Source organism: Equus przewalskii, chromosome 4 (assembly GCF_037783145.1).
Source record: "Equus przewalskii isolate Varuska chromosome 4, EquPr2, whole genome shotgun sequence".
NCBI classification, from domain to species: Eukaryota; Metazoa; Chordata; class Mammalia; order Perissodactyla; family Equidae; genus Equus; species Equus przewalskii.
The window spans coordinates 14,387,941-14,413,462 of NC_091834.1; the positions used below are offsets into that span (position 1 = coordinate 14,387,941).

The 25,522-nt window shown below is 39.5% G+C and overlaps 1 protein-coding gene across 1 annotated transcript in view; it reads left to right on the forward strand.

The window, feature by feature from the left end:
* Positions 1–10,630: 10,630 nt before the first annotated feature.
* Positions 10,631–25,522, forward strand: part of STK17A (serine/threonine kinase 17a) — a 39,079-nt gene continuing 24,187 nt past the window's right edge. The window contains exons 1-2 of the mRNA XM_070617201.1: positions 10,631–11,016; positions 20,518–20,730. Of these exons, the coding sequence (XP_070473302.1) occupies positions 10,808–11,016; positions 20,518–20,730 (422 nt within the window). The 5' untranslated portion in view covers positions 10,631–10,807. The remainder of the gene's footprint in view (positions 11,017–20,517; positions 20,731–25,522) is intronic.

Here is a 25,522-nt window from a genome sequence, read left to right on the forward strand (position 1 = left end):
GTAAAGGCTACATGCTGTATGATTCCAACTATGTGACCTTCTGGAAAAGGCAAAACTATGGAGACACTAGAAATATTGCTGGCTGCCGGAGGTTGGAGGGAAGGAGGTATGAACAGCTGAAGCCCACAGTATGCTTAGGGCTCTGAAAGCACTCTGTACGGGACTATAATGGTGGATACATGTCTTTATACATTTGTCAAAACCCATGGAATGTACAAAACCAAGAGTGAACCCTAAGGTAAACCATGGACTTTGATTGAAAATGATGTGTCAATGTAGGTTCATTGATTATAACAAATGTAACACTGGCAAGGGATGTGGATAATCGGGGAGGTTGTACATACAGGGGGAACAGGGAGTATGTGTGGGAGCTCTCTGTACTTTCTGTTCAGTTTTGCTATGAACCTAAAACTGCTCTAAAAAATAAAGTCTATTAAAAAGAAAAAAAACAACCTTGAAGTAAATATATTTCTCTCCCCATTTTTCTTTTTTTTGATGGAGAAATTGAGACGCAGAGAGTATTTGTCCTGACTCAGGCAGCTACTTTGTGGTTGAGCCAGACTGGGAAGCCAGAGAGCTCACCACTCCTCGGGGCCACTGGCATTGGATCCATTACTCTGAGCTGGTTTTAGGATCAACCAGCTGAAGGAACCCAGTCCGACGGCACAATCTTGTGGGGCAAGGCCAAGGGAAAGAAGCCCTCTGCTTGCGATGTACCCATAAGAAAAAGGAGTCCCCTTTAGAACCTCATAACTCAAAGACAGGATGGAGGAATCATCAGAAAATATTTTACACAATCTTTCTCTTTTTTCTGTGTTTGAGGGGAAGTCAGGCTCCTCTGATGGTGGAAAAGGCCTCTGAGATTATGACGCAGAACTTTACTATCCTTTAAATTGATTGAGAAACACAAATAAAAGGGAGGAAACGTATCAACTCTTTCAGATTGTTAAGAGGAAAATTTCAAAACAATAAGACAGAGATGAGGAGAGACGGCATGAGATCTAAATCACAGCAACCAAATTAGCCTTGGCGTTGGAGTCAGCACGGTCAACGTTCACAATGTAGAAAACTCAGTCTGCAGTGTGGAAGAACATGAAAAACTCCTGTGTGCCCAAGGAACGGATAAATGAAAAGCCAACACAAGCCAACAACGGATCCTGGAGAGGTAGCCTGTGAAGGAGAGGTCTTCCTGAGTAACAGAACGTAAAGCGTCATGACCTCATGTATAATCCAAACCATCACTCCAGATATTTACTTTTTAAAAAAAGTCTAACAATAAGAGCACTTATTGTGTTCAACTGTGAAAATAAACTTAGAGTTTGAGAAGATTAAAGATCTTGAAGGTAAGAAGTCCAAATTTACTTGGACTCAGTCAAAAGATGGAATGGAAGTGAGAATGGAAAATCAGCTTAAAAAGATCGCATATCACATGCTTTTACATGAAAAAAGCAAGATGCAGAACAGAATAGTGTGCTACCTTTTGTGTACGAAAAAAGGGGAGATAAGAAAATAAGTAGAGGGGCCGGCCCCATGGCCGGGTAGTTAAGTTCACACCCTCTGCTTCAGTGACCCCGGGTTTCACTGGTTCAGATCCTGGGCGTGGACCTAGCACCACTCCTCAGGCCATGCTGAGGCGGCGTCCCACATAGCAGAACCAGAAGGACCTACAACTAGAATATACAACTATGCACTGGGGGGTTTTGGAGAGAGGAAGACTGGCAACAGATGTAGGCTCAGGTGCCAATCTTTAAAAAAAAAAAAAAAAAAGAAGTAGATACATATGTCGACAGATAGATGATGGATAAAATTTGAGTATTTTTGAAAAAACAAATCTTGGAAAGATAACCAGAAACTTAAAAAATAAAAAGGCCACCAAAAGCAAGAGAGGGAACAGCCTGGAGGAGACAGGGAGAGAAATCTGTTTTATCTAATTTTGACTTTTGAATCATGCAAATGTTTTAATATTCAAAAAATAAAATTAATATGATAAAGCAGCAAAACCTAAAATTGAATACAAATTGAAACAAATTATCTAACTGCATATGAAAATGGCAATATAAATACACAGAAAAAATTATTATTTCAAGTAACTTTTGAACACTATCTACATCCCTTATTGTTATGATTACATATATTGTCGTACATATTACTGAATTAAATTGGCTGATTTTCAAATGTGAAACCAATTTAGCATTCCTAGTGTAAACACAGCTTAGTCATGATGTGTTGTGTGTATATGTATGTGTGACTGAATTTGGTTTGCTAATATTTTGCTTAGGATTTTTGCATCTATGCTTATGAGTAAGATTGCCATGCTACTTTTTTTTTTGTAATGTCCTTTTCAGGTTTGGTATCAGGATTATGCTGACCTCATAAAATGAGTGTGTTTCTCCTTTTTCAGTTGTCTGGAAGAGTTTGTATAAGGTTGGTGATTTTTCTTTCTTAAATATTTAGGAGCATTCACTGCTAAAGCTACCTGGACCTTGTATTTTCTTTGCAGATATTTAATAACATTTAATTGTTTTTATAAATATGGGACAAATCAGATTTTCTATTTATTATTGTGTCAATTTTGGAAGTTGTATGACTCCTAGAATTTGTTCATTTTATCTTAATTACCAAGTTTATTGGCACGAAACCTCTGGTAATAGCTTCTTTATTTTTATTTCTTGATATTGGTAATTTGTGACAATTTGTAACTTTTTTTTATCATTCTTGCCAGAGGCTTACAAATTTGACTAGTCTTTTCAAAAACTAACTTTCAAGTTTGGGATTCATATCTTTCTATTTAAACTTTATTATTTTACCTTTATTATTTCCTTCCACCTACTTTAGAATTTCTTGTAAGGCAAATCTAGTGGTGATGAACTCCCTCAGCTTTTATTTGTCTGGGAAAGTATTTCTCCTTCATTTCTGAAGTTTTTCTGGGTATACTGTTTATGGTTGGCAGTTTCTTACTCTGTCAGCACTTTGAATATATTTTCCCCCTCTCTGGGTCTGCAAAGACTCTGTTAAGAAATTCGCTGATAGTATTACGGGGGTTCCCTTGTATGCGACAAGTCATTTGTTCCTTTGTTGCTTTTTCAATTGTCACTTTGTCTTTGATTTTTGACAATTTGATTATAATGCGTCTTAATGAAGACTCTTTATGTTTAATCTATTTGGACTTGGGCATGATGGTTCTGAAGGTTCAGTTCCCTTCCTAGATCTGGGGAGTTTTCTGCCATTGTTTCTTTAAGTAAACTTTCTTCTCCTTCCTCTTTCTCTGCTCTTTTTGGAACTTCCATAATGTGTACTATTGGTTGACTTGATGATGTCACATAAGTCCCATAGGCTTTGTTAACTCTTCTTCCTGCTTTTCTCTTTTTGTTCCTCTAACTGGATACTTTCAAATGACTTGTCTTTGATTTTGCTGATTCTTTCTTCTGCATGATCTAGTTTTCTCTTGAAGCTCTCTATTGAATTTTTCATTTCAGTCATTGTATTCTTCAGCTCCAGGATTCTTGTTTGGTTCTTTTTTATGATTTCTCTTTCCTTACTAAACTTCTTATTTTGTTCATGTGTTGTTTTCCTGATTTTGTTTAGTCATTTATTCATATTCTCTTGTAGCTCATTGAGCTTCCTTTAGATGATTATTGTGAATTCTTTATCAAGCAGTTCATGGATTTCCAGTATTGGAGATTTATCAGTTTCCTTTCGTTGTTTCCTGTTTTCCTGATTCTTCGTGATCTGTGTAGACTTGCACTGATGTCTGTGCATTTGAAGGAGAAGACACTCTTCCAGTCTTTACAGACCAGTTTTGGCAGATAAAGACTTTCTCCTCACTGATGGCACTGCCTCTGGGATTGCATTCAAGTGAGGCTGCAGCCAGGTCCCATAGCTGCTGCCAGGTCCACAGTCAGTTCTGTGGTTGGCAGGCCTGTTGCCAGGGAAACAAATGGGTGTCACTTCCACCAGGTCCCTGAGCATACTCCTTCTGGACCCCTGGGTGGGTCCCTGGATAGGCAGGACTGTCTCTGGACCGCAGTAGAGCAGGGCTGAAGCCATGTCACAGGATTGCTTCAGGAACCACAGTCAGATCTGAGGTTTGTGAGCCTGTTAGCATAGATGCCCATGGGCATGCTACTGCCAGGCCCCTAGGTGGATCCCTGGGCAGGTATAACTGCCTCAGGACTCTCTGGAGTGGAGCTAGGGGTGAGTCAGAGGACTGCTTCAGGGACTGCAATTGGGTCTGAGGAGTCAACGGGCCCTGTTACTGGGGGCATAGACAGTGGTGGCTCCTCCTGGGTCCCTTGGTAAAAGGGGCTGGTAGCAGAACCATGGAGAGCAGAACTGGGCTGAGTCTACAAAGGGACAGAGCTGCTTCTGTTCCACAGCTGGGAACCAGTCGGCAGGCCTGCCAGTGGTGTAGCAGGCTGCCTTCTCAAAGTGGCCCTGCTCAGTCTTGGGCTCCACTGAGGTCCACAACCTTCCACCTAGATCCCAAAATTCCCAAAAAGCCACTTTTGTTTGTGGGTAGCTGCCAAATATTTGTTTCTGTGGGGGAATATGGGCTGGGAATCTTCCATTCCACTATGGAGTATTTATTTTAAAAAATAAAGCTTTAAAAAAAATTTTCACTCAGTTTAATCATAAGAGTAATATATAATCATTTAAGGACATTTGGAAAGTACGAAAACTAAAATAAAATTACTCAACAATAGTCACATTACTCAAAAAGAATCACTGTTAAAGTGGTAATTCCATGTCATCTCTTTTCAATGCACTTCTAAAATATAATATACAATAGAAACAATTTTGAATCTTTTTTTATAGCTATCATTGCAAAAAAAATAAGTATAGTGCAGTGTTATTAAATTCTTCTAGAAGTGTTGCATAATAAACTATCAGGTAAATATATCATAATTCATTTAAACATTCCCTTGCTGAGAGACATTTAGAGTGTTGCACATTCAATTCAACCACATTTATTGATCACTATTTACGGAGTGTCACTTACACACACTGAGGGTACAGAAATAAATGGCCTCTGTCCTATCTAACCGTGAAAAGAAAAAATAGAATGCTATTTGATAAAGATAAGCTCAGGTTGATAAGGAAGCGGGTGGGCCAGGTTCTATGTTACTCTCATAGAATCAAGTAAGGTGCCCTGTAGAAAGTGATATCTGAGTTCTTAGAAAAATACAGATTAGAACAAAAGAAGGAAATAAAAAGCACTTATGTTTTTATCTTTCCAAACTTTCCCTCCATTATTACTAGCGATGGCCATTGAATACCTTAAAAATCTTTGCCAATGTTACTGGCAAAAATGGAAGTCCATTGGTTAATTTATATTTCTTTGATTCCTGGTAAATTTAAACATTTGATATAGATTTATTATATTTGTCCCTTTAAAAATTGTCTCTTATTTTCTTTGTCTTCTTTCTGATATAGTTTTAGCATACTTCTTATTGATTTGTATGTTCTTTATATATTTAGGGTATGATTTTTGTCTATGATGGTTTTGAAAATCTTTTCCCAGTTTGTCTGCCTTTTAATTTTGTATATAACATCTTTCGATATACAAGAATTTTGAACTTTTAGATAGTCAAATATTTTTCTTTGAGACTTTTTTTCCTTGGCTTTACTGTTTAGAAATTGTTTCTCCTTTAGAAATCAGCTAATTGTTATATATTATTTCTTTGCAGATTTTACAGTTTAGGCTTTTTTTCCCCACATTTAAGGACTTTAGAAGATTTGGGGCTTATTTTAGTTTCTTATATATTGTAACTCTATTTCAAAAGTATGTATTCTGTTATGTTGAGTTGTCTTATCTCAAAATATATTTTAATATTTTTTAGGAAAATTCTGTCCTTACAAACTTTCTTTTCCAAAACTTCCCTTGCTATTCTCATTTGAACATTCCTCATAATGAACTTTGGGATAATTTTAACAAATTTCAGAAGAAATCTTTTTGGGATTTATTAAAATTTTGTAAAATATAGTGATTGATTTACAAAGAATTGCAGAGTCTAATCTCTTCATCTAAGAACATGCTAAGTGTCTCCATAAGTCTTATTTTACGTCTCCTAGGATAATTATATTCTGTATAATTATAAAATAAAAAGGATTGTTTCTTCATGCTTTACTTTTCATTCTGGTGAAAATGGGATAATTTCCCCATTATCTTGCATGCCTCATAGTGTTTATATAGGAAAGCTGTTGATATATTGTTATTAGATCTAATCACCTTTCTTTAATTTCTTAATTTTAATATTTTTCAGTTGGTTCTTTTGGATGCTCTAGAAATGTACCTGCATTGTCTGCATTTAATAATTTTACCTTTTCCTTTCTGACCATTTTAACTCTTCCCTTTCAATATTAGCGCCCTTGTAGTCTGAATTGCCCTGTTTAGGTTCTCTACTGCCACAATGAATAGGGTGGTGAGAGCAGGTATCATTGTGTCCCTGACTTTGATGAAAATCCTTCCATAAGTTTTTGAGAGATATATCTTACTAAGTTTAGAAAATTGCTTTTTATCTCTAGGTTGCTAAATTTTTTTTAATTAATCATGAATGGGTATTGAATACTATAAAATGTTTTTTCCAGTATTTATTAAATTGATAGGATTACTTTTCTCCTCTAATCCGAACATGTAGTGAAACTTCCTTACATTCTTGGCATAAAATCTGTTCTGTCATGTTGCATCTTTTAATATATCAATCGAATTAATTTTATTTAATATTTCTGAGCCTGGGTTTTTCCCATGGCTTAAAAATTTCTATAAAACAGACTTTAGAAAATTGAGGTATAATTTAAATTCACTGATCTCAATCAGATTTGAAATTGCACACACCCGTGTAACCCATAGCCCTGTGAAGGAACAGGACATTCCATCATTTCAGAAAGTCCCCTCTTGCTCCTTTTCAGGCAATCCTCTCCACCCCTCAAATCAAACCCTCTTCTGATTTCTATTACAATAAATGAGAAGGGAATTAATTAATTTCCGAGCATTTGTGGTTTTATAGAGCTTTTGGCTGTGGTTGTAGTTGCTGTATATCAAAATGTTAGGTAACATTTGGTTTCTTGCTTAATTCCAGTATGATCATAGAATATACTCTAGAACTTCAATCCTTTTAAAATGTCAAAATGTGTTTTATGACCCAGTACCTAATCAAGAAATGTTCTCTTTGCACCAAAAGGACGTGTATTCTGCCAAGTTTTTGAAGTTTATTCAAGTGTTGTTCAAAACCGCTAATAACATTTCTATATAATTTTTTTTTGTCTGCTTGTTCTATCAGTTACATACAGGAATGTGTTAAAAATTTCAGGTTATGATTGTGGATTTGTCTATTTCTCCTTTTAGGCCCATCACTTTTCTTTATATATTTCCATGCTATATTTTTCAGACCAAACAAATCTAGACTAGTTATAACCTACTGACGGATTGATCTTTTGATCATTAAGAAATGTTCCTCTTTGTCTCTAGTAATGCTTCCTGTGTTAAAATATACTTTGTCTAATATTTGTACAGCTACACTATTTACATGACATAATTCTTTCTATCCCTTTACTTTCAACCTTCCTGTAACTCTCCATTTAAGGTGTCACATTGAAGCAACATACACCTGAGATTATTTTTTAATCCTGTCTACAATCTTTGTATTTTAACCAGGGCTATATTAAATTCCATTTATAGTTAGTGTAATTGCTGTTAAACAAGACAAACTCCTGTTGTTTAAATGGGTCATTTTATTATTTTTTTTCAATTTGTCTTCTTGTTTTAAGTTCCTTTTTCTTTCTTTCCTTGCTGCTTTTGGATTAAACATTTTTTATTATTCCATTCCCCCCCTCATTAACTTGTTATTCATTCCTTTTCTATTATTTTAGCTGTTACTCTAGAGACTATAATATTCATTCTTGTTTATTAAAGGCAAGTACTTTGATCAGGTCCCATACAATGCTAGGACTCAGCACACTTTAATTCCATTTACTCCCACCCTGCTCTTGTGCTATTATTGTGTATATTTTAATTCTGTACATACTCAAACCCCACAAGACATGAATTTATTGTTTTATACAGTTGGTATAAATTTATATCTAGCCGTATATTAATCCTTTCATTCTTCTTCATTCCGTCAGACATCTCCATGATTCCATTTGGGATTATTTTCCATCTGCCAGAGGAATTCCTTCTGGAATTTCCTTTCATGCAGGCAGGTCAGCTGATGATCTTAGTGTTTGTTATAAAAATGTTTGTGTTTTATTTTCAATTTTGAAGAATACTTTTACTGGGTATATAATCTAGGTGGGCAGCTAATTTCCTTCAGCACTTTGAAGGTATTTGAAAGCCTTTAGACTGCCATTGTTCACTTGAGAATAAGCTCTTGATCTTCTTGTTGCTCTTTTGCAGGTAAAATATCTGCTTTCTCTGCCTATTTGTAAAGATTTCTCTCTGTCTTTAATTCTCCGTAGTTTAGTATGATCTGCCTGGGTATGGTTTTCTTTGCTTGATATCCTGCTTGATTTTCATAATATTTCTTGATTCTCTGCGTTGTCATCTTTCATTAGTTTTGAAAAATTGCCAGCCATTATCTTTTCAAATATTGCTTCTTTTCTTTTTATCTCTCTCCTCTCCTCTGATACTTCAGTCTCATGTGTGAGAACATTTTACTACATATCGCAAGTTTTATTCTCTTTTCTGGAATTTATGTCCTTTTATTTCCCATGTTTCATTTTGCATATTTTTGACATATTAAATTCACTAATCAGGTTCACTAATTCTTCCTTAAGTTGTATCTAATCTACTATTAAACCCATCCATTCAGTCATAGTTTTAGTTTGTGTCGTCGTCCCGCCCCCTCCCCCGCCAATTCCGAAAATTCCATTTTATTCTTCTTTGGAGTTCTCAGTACTCTGCTGAAATTCTCTATCTTGTCGTCTAATTTCTTGAAGATATTAAGCAGAAATTTAAAGATCTATCTTTAAAGTTCAAAATCTGGATCCCCTGCTTACGTATTTCTATTTTCTGTTTTTTTCTTAGTTTTTAAGATAATTTTTTTTGCGTGTCCCCTTTTTAAATTAAGTGCCAGATATTGTGTATGAAATATTGTACAGATAATGTGTAGCTCTGAATGATGTTGTTTTCCTCCAGAGGGAATTTACTGTAGCATTTTGAAGCCGTTCGTCAGTCCTCGTGAGGGCTGGTCTATTTCTCTTTTACCAGTGCTCCTAGGACGTAGCCCGTCAGGGTTCCCACTGAAAGTCTAGAGTGTTCACCAGCTCCTCCGCCTTGATAGGTCCTAAACTCCAATTTTTTGTCTCCCCAGTCCCATAAGATGGCTGAAGCTCTGCTTACGTTCTCACCCTTTCAATCGTTGCCTTAGAATCATCAAACACCTTATGGGGAAAGTGGTACCATTCTGGGCTGCCCTTCATTTCTGGATCGTAATCATCCAAGTCCGTGCTGCTTTTGAAGCTCTCTGATGTTTCAAGCAGACGTCTGTTTTAAAAATGTTGCCAATTTTTCTCAGTGGGAGTATTAGTCACAAATAACTAGTCCATCATTGCCAGAAGCAAAACTCTATTGGAACACTTTGGGCAGAGCAGTGACATGATCTGACTTAGATTTTCAAAAGATCGCACTGATTACTTTGAAAATAAACTACGTGAGATTGGGGAGGAAAAAGGATGGAAGCAGGCAGTTCAGTTCTTGTGCGATCACGATAACCTAGACAAGAGATAATGGTGACAATTCATTGTGGCAGTGTGGCAATCGAGAAGTGATCAGATTCTGGATGTATTTTGAAGGTAAAGCCAAGAAGATTTACTTGCAAATTGGATGAGGGTATGAGAGAAATAGAGGAGTCAAAGCTGATCCCAAGTTTTTTGGCCTGAAAGACTGAAAAGATGGAGCTCCCATTTACTAAGATGGGGAAAACTGGGTAGAGGTGCACTTGCGAAGGACGATCCGGAACTTACTTTTGTGTACGTTAGGTTTGAGATGCTGATTTGACAGCTAACTGGAGACCCCCTGAAGTTCAAGGAATGGCTGGGAGCCGGAGACATAAAGTTTCTGGTCCTGAGCATATGGATGGAATTAGTCTTAAGACTGGATTCTTATCTTGAAAGTTAAATATACTCTCACCTTGAAAGTTAAATGCAGAGAAGAAGACTACAAACAGTACAATAGTGCCTATTTCATAGGGCTGATGAGAGGGCTTAATAATATTTATCCAACTCCTGCCTCCAGATCCCCCTCCCAGGGGTACGAAGGAACCGGGGTCCCGGGGCAACTCCCAGGCCCAGCGTGCTGTACAGCAACCCGGATCAGAGTCTCAGAACCCCTCCCCAAACGCCCAAGGGAAAGTGGATCGTGAGCTCCAGCAGGCAGCTCGTATGCCTCTCATTAAGAGAGGGCTCAGATTTGGGAACTCTCAGATGCTCAACAGGTGAGTAACCGGGTGACACAGCCGGCCCTTGGGCAGAAGGGTTGTGCTGTTCGTCGTCTCCGGGTCGCCGGGGCCACCCCCAGGCTGCACCTTCTCCCCCTGGGCTGCAGAGGGCGCGCGCAAGGCGCCCGGCGCTCGGGACCTGGCGGGCGCTCCGCGGGGGGCGGGGCGGGGCGGGGGCGGGGCCAAGGGCCGGGGCGGGGCCGAACGCGGGGCGGGACTGCCGGGAGCCGGCCAGCCGCAGTCTGAGCGCGGCGTGGGGGCGAGCGGTGGCCGGGGCTGCCTCAGAGGCACGCAGGGCACCTGGAAGCCGGGCCGTTACCCGCCGGCAGCGAGGAGGGCGCCGGGCGCCGGGCAAGGAAGCGCGCCCGAGCACCATGATCCCGCTGGAGAAGCCGGGCAGCGGCGTTTCCTCGCCGGCCGCCGCCTCAGGCTCGGGCCGGGCCAGCCGGGGTCTGAGCGCGCCGCGCCGGCCGCCGCCCCCGCCGCCCCAGCCCCGCGGGCTGCTGACGGAGATCCGCGCCGCCGTGCGCACCGAGTCCTTCCAGGAGCGCTACAGCCTGAGCCCGGGCCGGGAGCTGGGCAGGTGAGGCGGCCGGGCGGGCGGCGATAAGTGCGGGCGGCGCAGGGGCCGATAGCGCGCGGGGGCGGCGCCCACGCTCGGGTGCGGGCGGCGATAGGGCGGCCGGGGCGCGGGGCCACCCTCCGCGGAGCCGGCGGCGCCCCGCGAGCGTCAGGTTTGCGCGGCGGCGGGGGTGGGGAAGCCCCCGACGACAGGTGACCAGAACCCGGAGCCCTTCCTGCGCTCGGGCGCTCGCCGCATCCGCGGTCGCTGGCCGAGGGGGCGTGGGACCGCGCCGGCGACGTCAGCCCGGGGGGCGAGGGTGCAGTCGCTGCCGCGGCGGCTTGCTTTGCCCGTAAGCCCTTGCGGCTGTCGCCGGCTCCTTCTGCGGCGGGACCGAAAGAGAGCATCGGGCGTGACGGCTTCCGTTGCCCGGAGCTGTGCGGCCTGACGGCAGCTGCCGCCTGCTGCCTGCGATTTCGGTTTCTTGGTTTTGTGCTAGTTTAGTTCTAAAACGTTCGGGTCCCTGTGCCCTAAGTTCAGATCGGTTTCATTCATAGGCTCTCAGCTCTTGTCCCCCCTTTCTGCTCTGCCGTGAGCCGGCCCTGGCGCCCTCCTCCCCACCCCTCTCGGGTTTTGTAGGAATAGAGAGAGCTTACGACTTGGTCTCTTTAAAGTTGTAAAAGGCGGCGTCCGCTGGGCTGCCTGACGTTTTTATGTTGAAGCGGCTGATGCAGTGATAAGTTTGGGGCCTGACTCCCTTTTCCCTGAGAACAGTTTGGAGAAGACATCAGAAGCACTGGCCTTGGGGTCAGCCCCGAGCTCACAGCCCTGCCCTGCTTGCAGCGCGCGCGTTTGGGGGTGACTCAGAATGCCCGGCCGCACACTTGTCCCCCGTGAAGTCAGTGTCACCGCCGCCCGCCCTCCCGGGGGTCGTGAAGCCGCCGCGCGCGCCCTGGCCCGGCACAGGGCGTTCAGTAGTGCTCGGTGCTGTCGCAGACGTTTGTCAGGATTGCGAAGGAGCGCCGTGTTGTACCGAGGAAAGGGCCTGGCGGTCGTGACAGCCTTCATCTGGAAGCGTCTTGGAAAAGGAGGGACTTGTAGCATTGCTTACAAACAGCGTTAGAGATGCACTTCTTTACAGATACTAAGGTAGCTTTTAGAAGTCGTTTTTTCTGGAGGAGAACCTACTTTAAAAATGCCTTCCGTATTCCAAATGCTATCAAAAGGGAAAACGTCTGAGGAACAAGATTTACTGCGCTGTGCTAGGGACTAATTAACTGGATCTGTGCACACTTCAAGTGTGACAAAAGAAGACAGAGCTACTCACTCAGCGAGCGATTCTAATTCGTTGAAATTCCAGACATTCTGAACTAACCTTAATTTCTTGAAAAAGGAAAACTAAGACTTTCTATTATTTAGTTGAGTTGTCTGGCTTCATTCCACGAAGGGAAAACTGGCCTTACAAAATTGAAACGTCTTCAGGCGGCAAGCGCTGTCTTGCAGACTTTGTAACAAATGTAAAAAACTGATTTGCACCCTACCAGGTGTTGTGATTCTAATTCCTCCAGGAATGTTTCTTTCAACTTTTGTTTTAACACCTCTCATAAAGTTAGCTTGCCTGTGGGGGGGGGGGGGGGGGCCGGTTTAAGGTTGTGACATCTTCTGCATCTTTTTTACATAAATTTCTTTACGAAAGTAATGTCTTGAAGCAGTGAGCAATGCAGTTAGACACTTGATATAAGAACCTAAACTGAAAAATAAAATTTATGCATTTCTTTCTGTCTGGTTTTCTTTTTCATCATGGAGAAGTTTAATGCGTGGTTAAGAACATGGTCTTTGGAGTCCGTCTGGTTGAATCGTCGCTCTTTACTTGCCAGCTCTGTGTACTTGAGTAGGTTACTCCATCATTGGTTGCCTCGTGGAGTTGTTGAGAGAATTAAATAAAACCCATCTGTAGCATTAAGGCTGCGCTTAGGTTAGAGGGAGCGTTCAATATGTGTAATCACTTGTGTAATTCAATGAACGTTATTTTACGTGTAACCAGAAAGCAAAAATAAGAAAACCTGCGCGACCTCAAAATATGCTTCTGTCTCTGGCAAAAGTAATGAAATCTCATTGCAACAGACACAGGAACTGTTTAGAAGTCTCAGGAAGTAAAAGTTCTGTTTTGTGTTATAAGCAGGCTTTGTTTAAGGTTTATAAATTTGCCCTGTATATTATGGTTTTGACATAATTGAATGTGTTTATGTACACTCCTTTCTGTAGTAAAATAGGAAAGTTGCCTCTTTTTCCAACTGTTAACTCTGGCTGCATTTGGCATATAACTAATTGATCTCAGGCTGATTTACGACTTACGGAATTGCCCATGTTATATTTTAATGATGTGGTGGGAGAGCCATCATTTTTCCTACTGCATTGTAGGAATACTACTTACTTACTTCATGCAGTACCAAAAAATCAACTCTTTTTATTCTGTGGCTTCTCATTTAGTTGAAAATGTTGAAGAGGGGTGAAGAGCCAACTGTTCAAACACAGAAATTGAGTTCTTTCAGGAGTTGCCATTATTTTATCTCACAGAAATATAAAGCTTTCAGTGAAATGGTTGTTTGAAGAGAATTTTTTACATGGTCAATATTGATTCCATAGTGATGACGGGATGTGATGTTGAGTATTTTAAGAGATGTCGCATTCTTTCACGTCTCCAGCAGAGCCCATAGCAACCTAAATGTGGGTAAATATATGATGTAAAATCTTTTTTATTGCTTGAAGCTTGACTTGTTACTCCTAAGGCTTGTTACCTTTCTTTGAGTCAGGATGTGTGCCAATGTAAACCGCATTAATGACTGCAAGGTACAGAAGACATGACCTTGTGTTCTCAGAATTTTTTCACGATGTTGATTTCCCTTGAGCTTATTGATAGTGTAGGAACAGAAAGATGTTTCTGAAAATTTATACTAATGTCACATCAAAATGATGTCTTACATGTGTTTTCATTCTCTTCAACTTTAACATTTTTTGATCTATTCACAAATTTCGTCTTAAGAAAAAAATTTTTAAAGCCAGAAGAACATCTTTTATTATCTATGTTATTACATACTCATAGTTGAATTTTCCTATGGGGAAAAAAAGATATAAATATGAGTTCTCTGCTGGAAGGGGTACATCATAAGTGTTTGGGACTTTACAGTTTTACAAGTGCTTTCCCCTGCATTATCTCATTTAATTCTCATCACAAGTGTGTTTGGAAAGTCCCAGTTTTCAGAGAGAAAACCGAGATGGAGATAGATTGTCTTGTGAGAGATGGCTGACCTGGCACTCTTAACTTTGAAATCACTTTCATTGTGCCACAGATGTTTCTCAAAGAATAATCTGTAGTCTATCTTGTAGGTAAAGCAATTTCCATAGTTTTTATGTGAAGACACATTAATAAGTTCGTAATTGAAATAAACCTTACCAAGCTTCAGTGTCATCTAGTTCCCTCCCTAGTTGGGCCTTGTGGTAGATAGGGATGTCCTAGCTCATTCAGCTCTGAGCAATTGGAAGTGACAGGAAGAAGGAAGGATTTTTTGTCAGAGAAAGAGAAGAATTCAAAAGGGGATGCAGGGGTGGGCGTATTTCAGGAATCGTGTGTTCTTTACGTAGATTCATGGCTGCAGGTAATGGCTTCAGGTTTTGTGCCTTATGACTACTTAAGCATGTGTCATAAATTGTAAGTTATAATTTCTTAAATAATATTATCCATGTAGAAACTGCCTTGTTTTAGGACAAATATTATTTAAGATTACTTGGCAGCTAGTCGTTAGTTTGAAGAATATTTATAAACAGTGTTGGGTAATCTGATGTTTTTGGATGGATAAAAAGCTTGGCTCTTTGTGGTTCAGCAGCAGACGGTACTTAGGAAGTATGGCTTCTGCTCTAAGGCAGATACTTCATTCAGTCAACTGTTAATTTTTAAAAGTTGGGGCTTAGAATGTTAAAATTAAAATCTTAATTTGAAATATATAAAGTTAAGGATTTAATGAATTTCAGCCTCTTTACAAAACTTGAAGTAACAAAATTATATAAAATCTGCTTATTGAACCAAATGCATCAGGAAACTATAGTCATTGATTCACCTATTCGGTAAGGAAGAAGGAACTAGATTTGTTGAGGGAATTTATGCATCAAGTAGAGAGTTCAAATTAGATCACCTCCAAAAGTCCTCTAATTACAATACTCCTCTATTACAATAATTTGTAATAATACAAATTGTTATCGTTATCATAGGTCTGAAATTAGTGCCCAAAACAAGAAAATGGCTACTGTTTACTGATTACTGATCATTTGCTGAATGCCACGCACTTTAGAGATATAATTTTGTTTAGTCTTTACTACCCTACAAGGTGAGTACCACCAACCTCATTTTACAGATGAGGAGTCTGAGGCTCGGAAAAGATGAGGAAATCGCCCAAGAGTACACAGTTACTAGCTGGAATTTAAAACTGAGTGTGACTTTTAAAGCCCTTCCTGTTCTTGTCACTCATGCTGATGTCTGATCTGATGGACTCACTGATTTTTACACTTAGGGTCAACAGATATTTTATGTTTTCTGTTGTTTTCCTTTCAGAGGTAAGGAACACAGAATCTATTCTAAGTCTTTCTTGAATAGAACTTCTTTACATGTAAGGCATCACCCCAATGCTGTTAAGCAAATATTGTCCTTATATATTAAGCACATCAGGCACTTTGCTAGGTTGTGGAAGTTATTCCTAAATGTAACAGATCAGTCACTGTTCCCTTCATAGACAAGATGACGTGCCACATGGGAAAATCTTCTGGGGAAAATAACATTTGAGCTGAGCCTTACAGAATAGATGGAATTTCAGTAGTAGTGATGACAGATACTCCAGCCATTGGCAATAAAACAAATAAGCAAGTGACAGAAAAGTTCAGTGAGAGAGAGAATGGCAAGTAGTCCAGTGTGGCTAAACTGTAGTTTAGTAAATGAGGTTAAGTTGCCATAGAACTTTCATTTAACATCATAACAAGAAGAGTATATGTATTCAGGATGCTATCTGATATCATATTTGAGCACCCGCCATGTGCAGGGTACTGGGGAGATACAAAGATGAATGATAAGTGAGGTCCCTGGAACTCATAGTCCAGCTAGGGAGACAGTCATCGTGCAACAGATTGTAATATGTCAGACCGATTTAAATAATAAAATACAGGTAGAAACAAAGCACATTCTAGTCATCTACGATCAAACCTAGAACCTCAGAGATCACATTTATTTTGCTTCCTCTGTATACCACTCAAATTAGCATCTACAGTTTTTTATCTTTACCTGAACCGTATATATTCTATTATCTGTTCACCTTTGACTGCAACCCAACACTGGAACTTTTGTTTTGAATCTATCCAGTAAGTAGAATTCTCTTTACAGAGAAAGGCACCTCAGACTCCTCCCATCCAAAGCTAACCCCTTATCTCCCACCGAAACCTTTCATATTCATCTCTCATTCGATGTTACCACATTTACCCAGCACCCACGCTCAAAGTCTACGAGTCATCCTCCACTTCCACCTTGCCCTGCTCTCAGCTCTGCCTGCAGCTCAGTCTGGCTGTCAGGGAATGCTAATGAATCTTGACCTTGAGTGTCTTGTAAATGCGTTCTCTCTTCCCAGCTTCCACTGCTGCTACTTTAGTTCAGACCCACTATCTTGAATTATTTTATTGGCTTCCCTAGTTTCTAGTTAATACTTGGCAATACTCTCTTTACAACACTATCAGAATTATCTTTTTAAAACAATTATCTTATTTTAAAAATTCTAATAGGTGTCTATTTTACCTTGATAAAGCTCAAACTCCTTATGTCATTCCTACCTAAAGATGCTCACCATGCCTTCTTAAGCATTACCAGTTAGGCGCTGGTAATGCAGAAGTAAGTAAAACCTAGTCCTTGTTCTTAAGAAGCTTAGACCGGTGGGTCTCACGCAGATGTCACCTCCTCTTGTTATAATTGTGTATGTATCTTCCCTTTCCCACCATCCTGGAATATGTTACCACCGTTGAGTAGTTCTGAAATGTGTTCATTTCTGAATTCCCCCCAAAAATTGTTTAATGAGAGAACCTGAGTTCTCAGTTTAGCGTGTGGTAGTGAACTATAGATTTGTGAAATGAATGCAGATCTCTGAAAATTATAATGACTGTGTAGTCCAGGAAGAATTTTGGCTTAGTCAACAAAGTAGATGTGCAACAGACATCTTATGCCCTTTGAACCTCATCAGCCTCAGGTCTCTGTACATAACTGTGGCCCTTAGTGTCAGAGAAATATGTTTATTTTATGCTTTGTAGAGGCCTTAATAACCTGAAGTTAAGGGTTGAGACACAGTCACAATTTTTACAATGAAGTGATGGTAAAGCATGTATTTTAGAGCCTTTTTGGGGTGTGGAATTTAGGGACACTGTGACAGCATAATTCTTAGTGTGTTCTAGAACTCTTCTCCTTTAATGCTGAAGCTCACATTCTCTGTCCTGTGTGAGCAGACCCGGAAATGTCTTTTTATCTACTTCTCACTCGTCCGTGAAGAGTGTTCAGTTTCCTCCCTTGCACTAATCGTCTAGGGATGAAGGCAGTGCATGTTCCCTCAAACCTGTGTGACGTGCGGGTCTGCTGTCGGGCTTGTTGATGTGCAGGAGCAGAATGACGGAAGGGTGTTCTTCAGTGTGAGATAGTGTGGGTGGCACACTGCTGCTTTTTATAAGGCTCACAAGCTATGTGGAATGACTTTTATATTTTTAAATGGTTGGAAAAAATCAAAAGAGTAATATTTAATGACATGGAAGTTATATTGAAATCCAAGTTTCGTTGTCTGTAAAGTGTTTTTTGAAACCCAGCCACACTCATTCGTTTGCCTGTTGTGTACAGCTCCTTTCCCTCTGCAACAGCAGACTTCAGTAGTGACAGAGACCATCTGGCCAGCAGAGTCGAAAATATTTGCTATCTGGCCCTTTACAGAAAAGTTGGCCAACTCCCAGTGTAGTGCCAGACAGAGTGGGAAGAAAAGAGTAAACCTAAAGCTGTGAGGAATCCTTCCACGGAAACAGAGGTGGGGTCCAGAGTAGTCACTGGTGTGAGAGGAAAGCAGTGGGAATTACTCTGGTGACCCAGAGAAATGGATGCAGGGCTGCAGACGTGGAGTAAGTGTAGGTCTCTTCCCTATATTTGCCTCTGGTCCCTGAATTTAACAGTGTCTCTTCTATAACAAGGGTTCCCAGAGTTTGTAGGTTAGCGGTGTGAATCCATTTCTATGTTGAGTCCCTTGTCTTCCTGTCTGGTCTTCAAAAATACACATTCAGGCCAGATGCTAAGTAGTGTTTTACTTTCTGCACAGTACTGTATTGCCTCGAATTTTAGGTGTGCTAACAATAAACATTTGTATGTTTGATGTGGGAGCACTTTGAAGGCAGTTCACCTGAGTCCTGTCTAATTTACCGGGAACATGCTTGCTGTCAATTATATTTTGGTCAACTTTTTACAAATTAAACTTTCTCTTTTTTTCTCTTCTTTTGAAACTTCTGACATACAGGTATGAAAAAAAATCAAATTATTAATGACTTTTGTTCTCTTTCTTAAAAGAATCCAAAGGTCTTTAGGAGCCTTTTGAAACTTGATAGAGATGTTAGCCTAATGACTTTGTGGGGTAAAATAAAAGGAGGAATTGGTCTGTGATGAATATGTGTGTGGTGTGTGTGGTTTAATCTCTCCAGTATCTGTAGAAGTCTTTTACATTTCTGTCAACAAAAAAGAACTTTAATCTGAATAAGGGTGCTGTTAGGTAGATTGTTGCCTAATTGAGCAGCTGTAGGGTGATCCCTAAGGATTGTCACTTAACATTTTTATTACTGATGATAACAAAAATATAGAGAGCATGAAAATCATATTTGTGGTTAACAATAGCTAGGAAGGAAGAATTAGTACTCAAAATTATGTCAGTAGTCTAGAATGCTGGGCCAAAACTTAGCAATTAGAATTTAATTTTTTTTAAACATTTTTAAAATATAGTATGAGGACACTGGCTTGAAAAATTTCAAGTGGAAAAAAGGTCTAGGTAGTTTATTTATCAGCCCAATTTGAAATATGAAAAACCTGTTAAGTTGTTTTAAAACACAGTATTAGGTTGTGTTGTGCCAAGATCAACAAAATAAGAATCATGGAACACTTTGGTCAGATTATGGTTGGAGTAGTTGCTTCAGATTTGGTTGGCACATGTTATCAGCAGTTCTGATCGAACAGTAATGTGAGGAGGTCTGAAAACCTTACGGGGATGAGGAATGATTGGAAATTGGAAAAGGGAGTGGCAGTTAACAGATCCTGTTAGCTGTGTCAATATGTGCTAGACGGTCCTGGGGAAGAGAGAATGGATCTTTGTGTAACAGGTCGTGTTAGCTGTGTCAATATCTTTCTGTACCGCTTGGCCAAAGACCCAGACCACAGCCCTTCACTTGAAGTCAGGTTTAGGCCTGTAATGAAAACCTTATTAAAATACATGGGCCCGAGAGTGGAAGAGACTGTCACACAGTTTGAAAGAAGGCATTGGCATTGGCATTAGGTAAAAAACTATGTGATTTCTAAGTTGTCTTCTCACTGAAGGATTGGATATTTATGGGTGATGACTGTCACAACTTAATGATTTGTTTGATTAATAATATTTTATTGAGCACTTGCCATGTAGCAAGTGCTATGCTAAGCAGTTGACATGTATTATATACTTTAATTCTCACAACAACCCTATGAAGTAGATTCTGTTTGTGTCATCTTTTACAGATAAGGGAAATGAGACTTTAAAAGGTTAAATAAGTTGCCCAGGATTACGTGTCAAGTAAGTGACCGAGCCATTTACTGGATTCAAGCCCATATCTGTCTGATTCCAGAGCCTCGTACCCTTCGTCAGTACACTATACTCATTCCCCTGTGCGACTTGCTTATTTCTCTAATAGGAGTTGGTAGTGTAGCGTATCAAAATGATGCTTTTTGTATCTAATCTCTGTAGGAAAACTACACATTTCCAGCTGATGGCTGTAGTTGAAATGCTATCGTGTAAATGAGATCCTGAACTTTCATAATTTTGGAAAGTGACACTGTTCTTTTAGAGTCAACTAGTGATGATGAAATTTATCATTTTAGGAATTCTCATAACCAGTTTCTCTTAAAAAATCAGATGGCTTTTTTTTTAAGATTTAAATCATTTTTATGTACAAATTTGCAAAAAAATTATTTTTATGTGTAATTGCAAAATATATTAACTTTAGTATTTGATTATTCTCTATTTAGAAGAATGAATTTTGCAGGTTTACAAATTACATTTTGTTTGATTATAGATATATCCTATTAAATTCCTAGGTGATGCTGCTACTTTTGTGATTGAATGTGACCTAGATTTGAATATCCACTGATGAGTATTTGGAAATTTTATTATAATTTACCATCTCTGGAAAGTTGTCAGCTCTTTAACAGTGAATGTTTTTGTTTACTTCTAGGGGCAAATTTGCAGTGGTGAGGAAATGTATAGAGAAAGATTCTGGAAAAGAATTTGCAGCAAAGTTCATGAGAAAAAGAAGAAAAGGCCAGGATTGTCGGATGGAAATAATTCATGAGATTGCCGTACTTGAACTAGCACAGGACAATCCGTGGGTCATTAATTTACATGAAGTCTATGAAACTCCGTCAGAAATGATCTTAGTTCTGGAATAGTAAGTATTGTCTTCCTTAGATTGAGTTTGTTTGATATTCCACACTTCCTTTACAGGATGCCGCTCTCTGTGATAACGTGGCAGGGCCTGGTTCTCTGGAAACCTGAAGATTCTTCAGAACTGTTTCATATGTTCCTCTCATTAATTTGACATGTTCCAAATTTGCAAAGATGCATGTATGTTAGATTTTTCATTTTCCTTCTTTAATAAAATTCTTCTCATATTAAAGGTCTCTTATGTTCTTATTAAAAGCATTCTTAAGAAGGTAAGTGATACCAAGATAATGTTAAAATAAAAGTCATTTTACAATCCCTCACATGTTCGTGTAGTCTAAGTTAATCTCCTTTCTTTCAGAAACAGTTGTTTTGATTCATACCATGTTTTCAGTTTAAGTAAGTAGGGACAGCAGAGAAAACAGCTTTGGAAAATGAAGGACAGTTTTTTCTTCTTAAGAAATCCTGTTTTCCTCTCTGTTTCTCCTGCCAGAGGAAAAGATTGATAGATTTGAATACTTTAAAAGCCTTAATGCATCAGGGGCTGGCCCCGTGGCCGAGCGGTTAAGTTCGCGCGCTCCGCTGCAGGCGGCCCAGTGTTTCGTTGGTTCGAGTCCTGGGCGCGGACATGGCACTGCTCATCGGACCACGCTGAGGCAGCGTCCCACATGCCACAACTAGAGGAACCCACAACGAAGAATATACAGCTATGTACCAGGGGGCTTTGGGGAGAAAAAGGAAATAATAAAATCTTTAAAAAAAAAAAAAAAAAAAAAAGCCTTAATGCATCAGTAAACAAAAAATGAGAAGGCAAACTCAGAGAAAAATAGTTCTAATATGTGTTCACCCAAAATGATTAGATTTCTTTAATATGTAATTAGATCTTACAAATATACACAAATGTGCAAACCTCCTATTTTAAAAAAAATGGACAAAGGATATGAAGAGAAATTCCACACAGACGCATAATATGTAAATGGTCTATGCATACGTGAAAAATATTGATTCTTCTAATTTTTACTATGTAAATCAAAAAATAAGTTGTCGATTTCACCCAGTAAGATTGGCAAAGATTATAAAGAAAAGTGTTGTTCGTGGGTTTACCCATCTGATTTATACTACAGGTGGGAGAATTAATTGGAGCAACTTTTCTGGAGGACAATCTGGAGTATGTATCAAAAGCCTTAAAAAATGTATGCTCTTAAACCCAGCAATTTCGGTTATATAAGCTTTTTCACAAGAAAATAATCGGGCACTTGTTCAAAGATGTATTACAAAAATCTTCAGTGTAGCATTATTTATATAACAAAAAAGAAATAATCTAAATGTTTAATAGAAAGGAGTTGGTTAAATAAGTGATGTCATAAAATGGATTACTAGTGAGTCATTGAAAAAGATACGGTAGATGTAAATCTATTGACAAAGATTTTTTAAAATATTGTTAAAAAGAAAAAAACATGTTACAAAATAATGTATCCAGTATTATCTTGTTTTTATTTAAAAGTTTATAGAGGGAAAAGTCTGGATGGCTAAAATAGTGCCTTCCTCTTGATAATATAATTCAAGAGCATTGTGTCCATTTATTTTAGTTCAGCAAATTTCACTTGTAAGAATTGTTTCTAAAGAAATAAAATGTGAACAGTGAGAAGCACAAAAGTGTTTTCCACAGTGTATCTTTAATTGTAATAGAAATATCCAAAAATGATGGAATGGTTAATAAATGTATATGTGAATTTTATCTCAAAGTTGTTTTTTAATTTAAAAAAAGGTTCGTTTAGGAATCTCATATATAAGCCCCCTGCTTACCTAGATTTTCGGTTTCCAGTTTGTTTTGGAGAGGATCCAGGCAGAATTGGGAATTGATCTAGAAAAGACCCTCTGAAGTGTACTATTCTCTGACCAAAATCTCCTTGTTGCTGTCCTGTTCTCACAAACCCTGCCCTGCAGCCTTTAATCTTTGACTCGTCTCCGTTCTTCCAGTCTTTGAGCCAGCTCCTGACTTTTTTCTTTCCTTTTATTCCCTTCTCTTCTTTAGCAGTTATTTCAACTAATCTCTCACCAGCACCTCACATTATTTCCTTCTTCCTCTTGGTCTTCCTCTGCAACTCGTTTCACCAGTTTGAAAACTGGGACCCATGCTGTGTGTCCCGCCTCCTCGTGCACGTTCTTGGGAGGACTTGGGTCGTCTTTGATCTGCTTATTACACGAGTTCCATCCTCAGCTGGGCTCTTGGTATGGTTTGGTAATTCTTTACCTAATCTCTCATTAGCATCCCCCCAGGAGCTCAGCAAAACCTTTAACACACATACCGTGTCGCCCACTCCCATCTTGTGTTAGACACCTAGCCTTTCTCCCCTTTGTGGAGAAAGTAAAGGCCCGCAGACACCTTCAGCATCCTTCTGTACCACGGTCACCCGCCTCCGTTCTGTTTGAAGGCAGAGATTCCACTACTTCACTCCAAGGCTAAAACCTTTACTTACGTCCCTTAATTCTCTTCCTTCCTTTTCTACGAGCTGTGTTTTGTTTTTTAGTTAGTCGTCTGACCTCTCTCAGAGTTTCAGTCCCTCCTCCTGCTGTGGTTCTTTTCCCTCCGTCTTCTGGTGTTTCAGTCTCTTCTGTCCTGAAATTCCTTTCCTCAGCTTTGACTCTGCTTGAACTGTTGTCCTGCCTTTCTCTTTTCTTTACTGCTGTAGTCCTTAAAGGAATAGTCTGAATTTACAGCTGTCCTCACCTTCCAGTCAGTTGTGTTCCACCTTATTGATCCATTCATCTGTGCATGTGCCAACACTCCATTACCTTTCCATCTAACACTGTCTGCGCTTCTAAAACTGTCATGAGGTCATCCGCCCTGTTTGCCAAAATCAATCTCCTCATTTTAGTATTCGTTCTACTTCTTACTTTCTTTAAACATTTGATATTACATCTTCTTTCTTGAAAATATGTTCTTCCTTGGCTTTCATGACCCTATTTTTTTTTTTAAATCTTCTCTTCCTCTCAGAGCCTTTTACCCTTCCACTGTAGAAATACAAACGCTCCCAGAGTTCATTGGTGTTACTGTTATCATCCATTTATATTCTGTACATTTACCCTGAATAGTAACAGTGTGTTTTTTGTGGCGTCTGCTATTATTTACGTGCTGATTATTTTCAAATCTTTGTCTCCATCCTCAGACCTTCTGCTAAGCTCCAGCTGCCCACTGCATATCCCCGTACCCAACCAGCCTCATTATCAATTCAGGATCAATATGCGTGCACTCCTGCATTGCCCTTCTAATGAGTCTTGTTGCCCGTTTCCACTGGTATCTGCTTTTATTTCATTGGTCAATCTAGGAACCTTGAATCTATCCTTGATTGCTTTACTGCCTTTAACACTCGTGTACGATGTATTACCAAGTCTTCCACTTAAGCCTCTCCCCTGTTGGTCCCTTTTTCTTTGTTCTTGCTGTTCCTCCTCTGTATCCGGTCCTCATTGTCCCTCCAGTTGACTATCACAGTAGCTTCTTAGTGGATCACCCTGGCTTCAATCCTAGCACGTCTCTCAGGCTGCTGTTAGGTAACTAAAACGTAGATGTGGCGATATTATTCCCTTGCCTGGAGACTTTTGGTTGCTTCTCTTGTTTCAGTGATCCTGTTTTTAGAATCACAAATCAGTATGATTTGGTCAGAAATTTTTGTGTTCTACTTTTGTTTAAAGGGGAAGTCTTAGAAATGCACTTTGAACTTTGAGATGTCAAAATTCTCAGCCATGTCAATAGATGGTTGTTAGAGAAACAGGCAGGTTTATGATCACCGTATCAGAGACTTATTCCATATAGACTTAAGCACCTGTCACGTGCACTAGAAACTAGTAGGTGCTGGTAATATAAAAGTGAAAATCACAAAGCCCATGCCCTCCAGATGCTTGCTTAGTGAAGGAGGTGTAAATGATTGCAGCAGTGGTGGCGTTTAACTAGAAATTCTTGTTAGTTGCTGCGGGAACGTAGACAAAGTATAATAGTCAGAAAGGGTTAAGAATTTACTATGTGCCAGGCACTGTGCTAAGTCTTTCAGCCAGCTTTATATGCATTATTTATATGCTTTATATTATTTATAAATATTATTTAAAAAAATTTTTGTGGCTTTATTGAAATAAAATTGACAAAACATTTTGTGAGTTTGAGGTGGACGGTGTTACTTTGATAGACATCTGTTGCAAAATCATTACCGCCATAGTATTAGCTAACACCTGCATCACGTCCCATAATTACCATTTCTTTTTTGTGGTGAGAACATTTAAGATCCACTCTCTTAACAACTTTCAAGTATATAATACAGTATTATTTACTGTAATCACTATGCTATACATTAGATCTCCAGAACTTATTCATCTTATAAATGGAAGTTTGTACCCTCTGTCCAACATTTCCCCTTTCTCCCCACCTCCCAGCCCCTGGTAAACCTGCATTCCAGTCTCTGTTGTTTGAGTTTGGCTTTTTTAAATTCCACATCTAAGTGATATCATACAGTATTTGTCTTTCTCTGTCTGACTTATATCAGTTAACATAATGCCCTGAAGGTCCATCCATGTTGTTGCAAACTTGGCAGAATGTCCTTCATTCTCATGGCTGAATAATATTCCGTTATATATATGCCACATCTTTCTTGTCCCTCCATCCGTGGACAGACGTTTAGGTTATTTCCATATCTTGTATATTACGATTGACGCTTCAGTGAATATGGGAATGTAGATATCTCTTCAAGATCTGTTTTCATGTCTTTAGTATTTATACCCAGAAGTGAGATTGCTGGATATATGGCAGT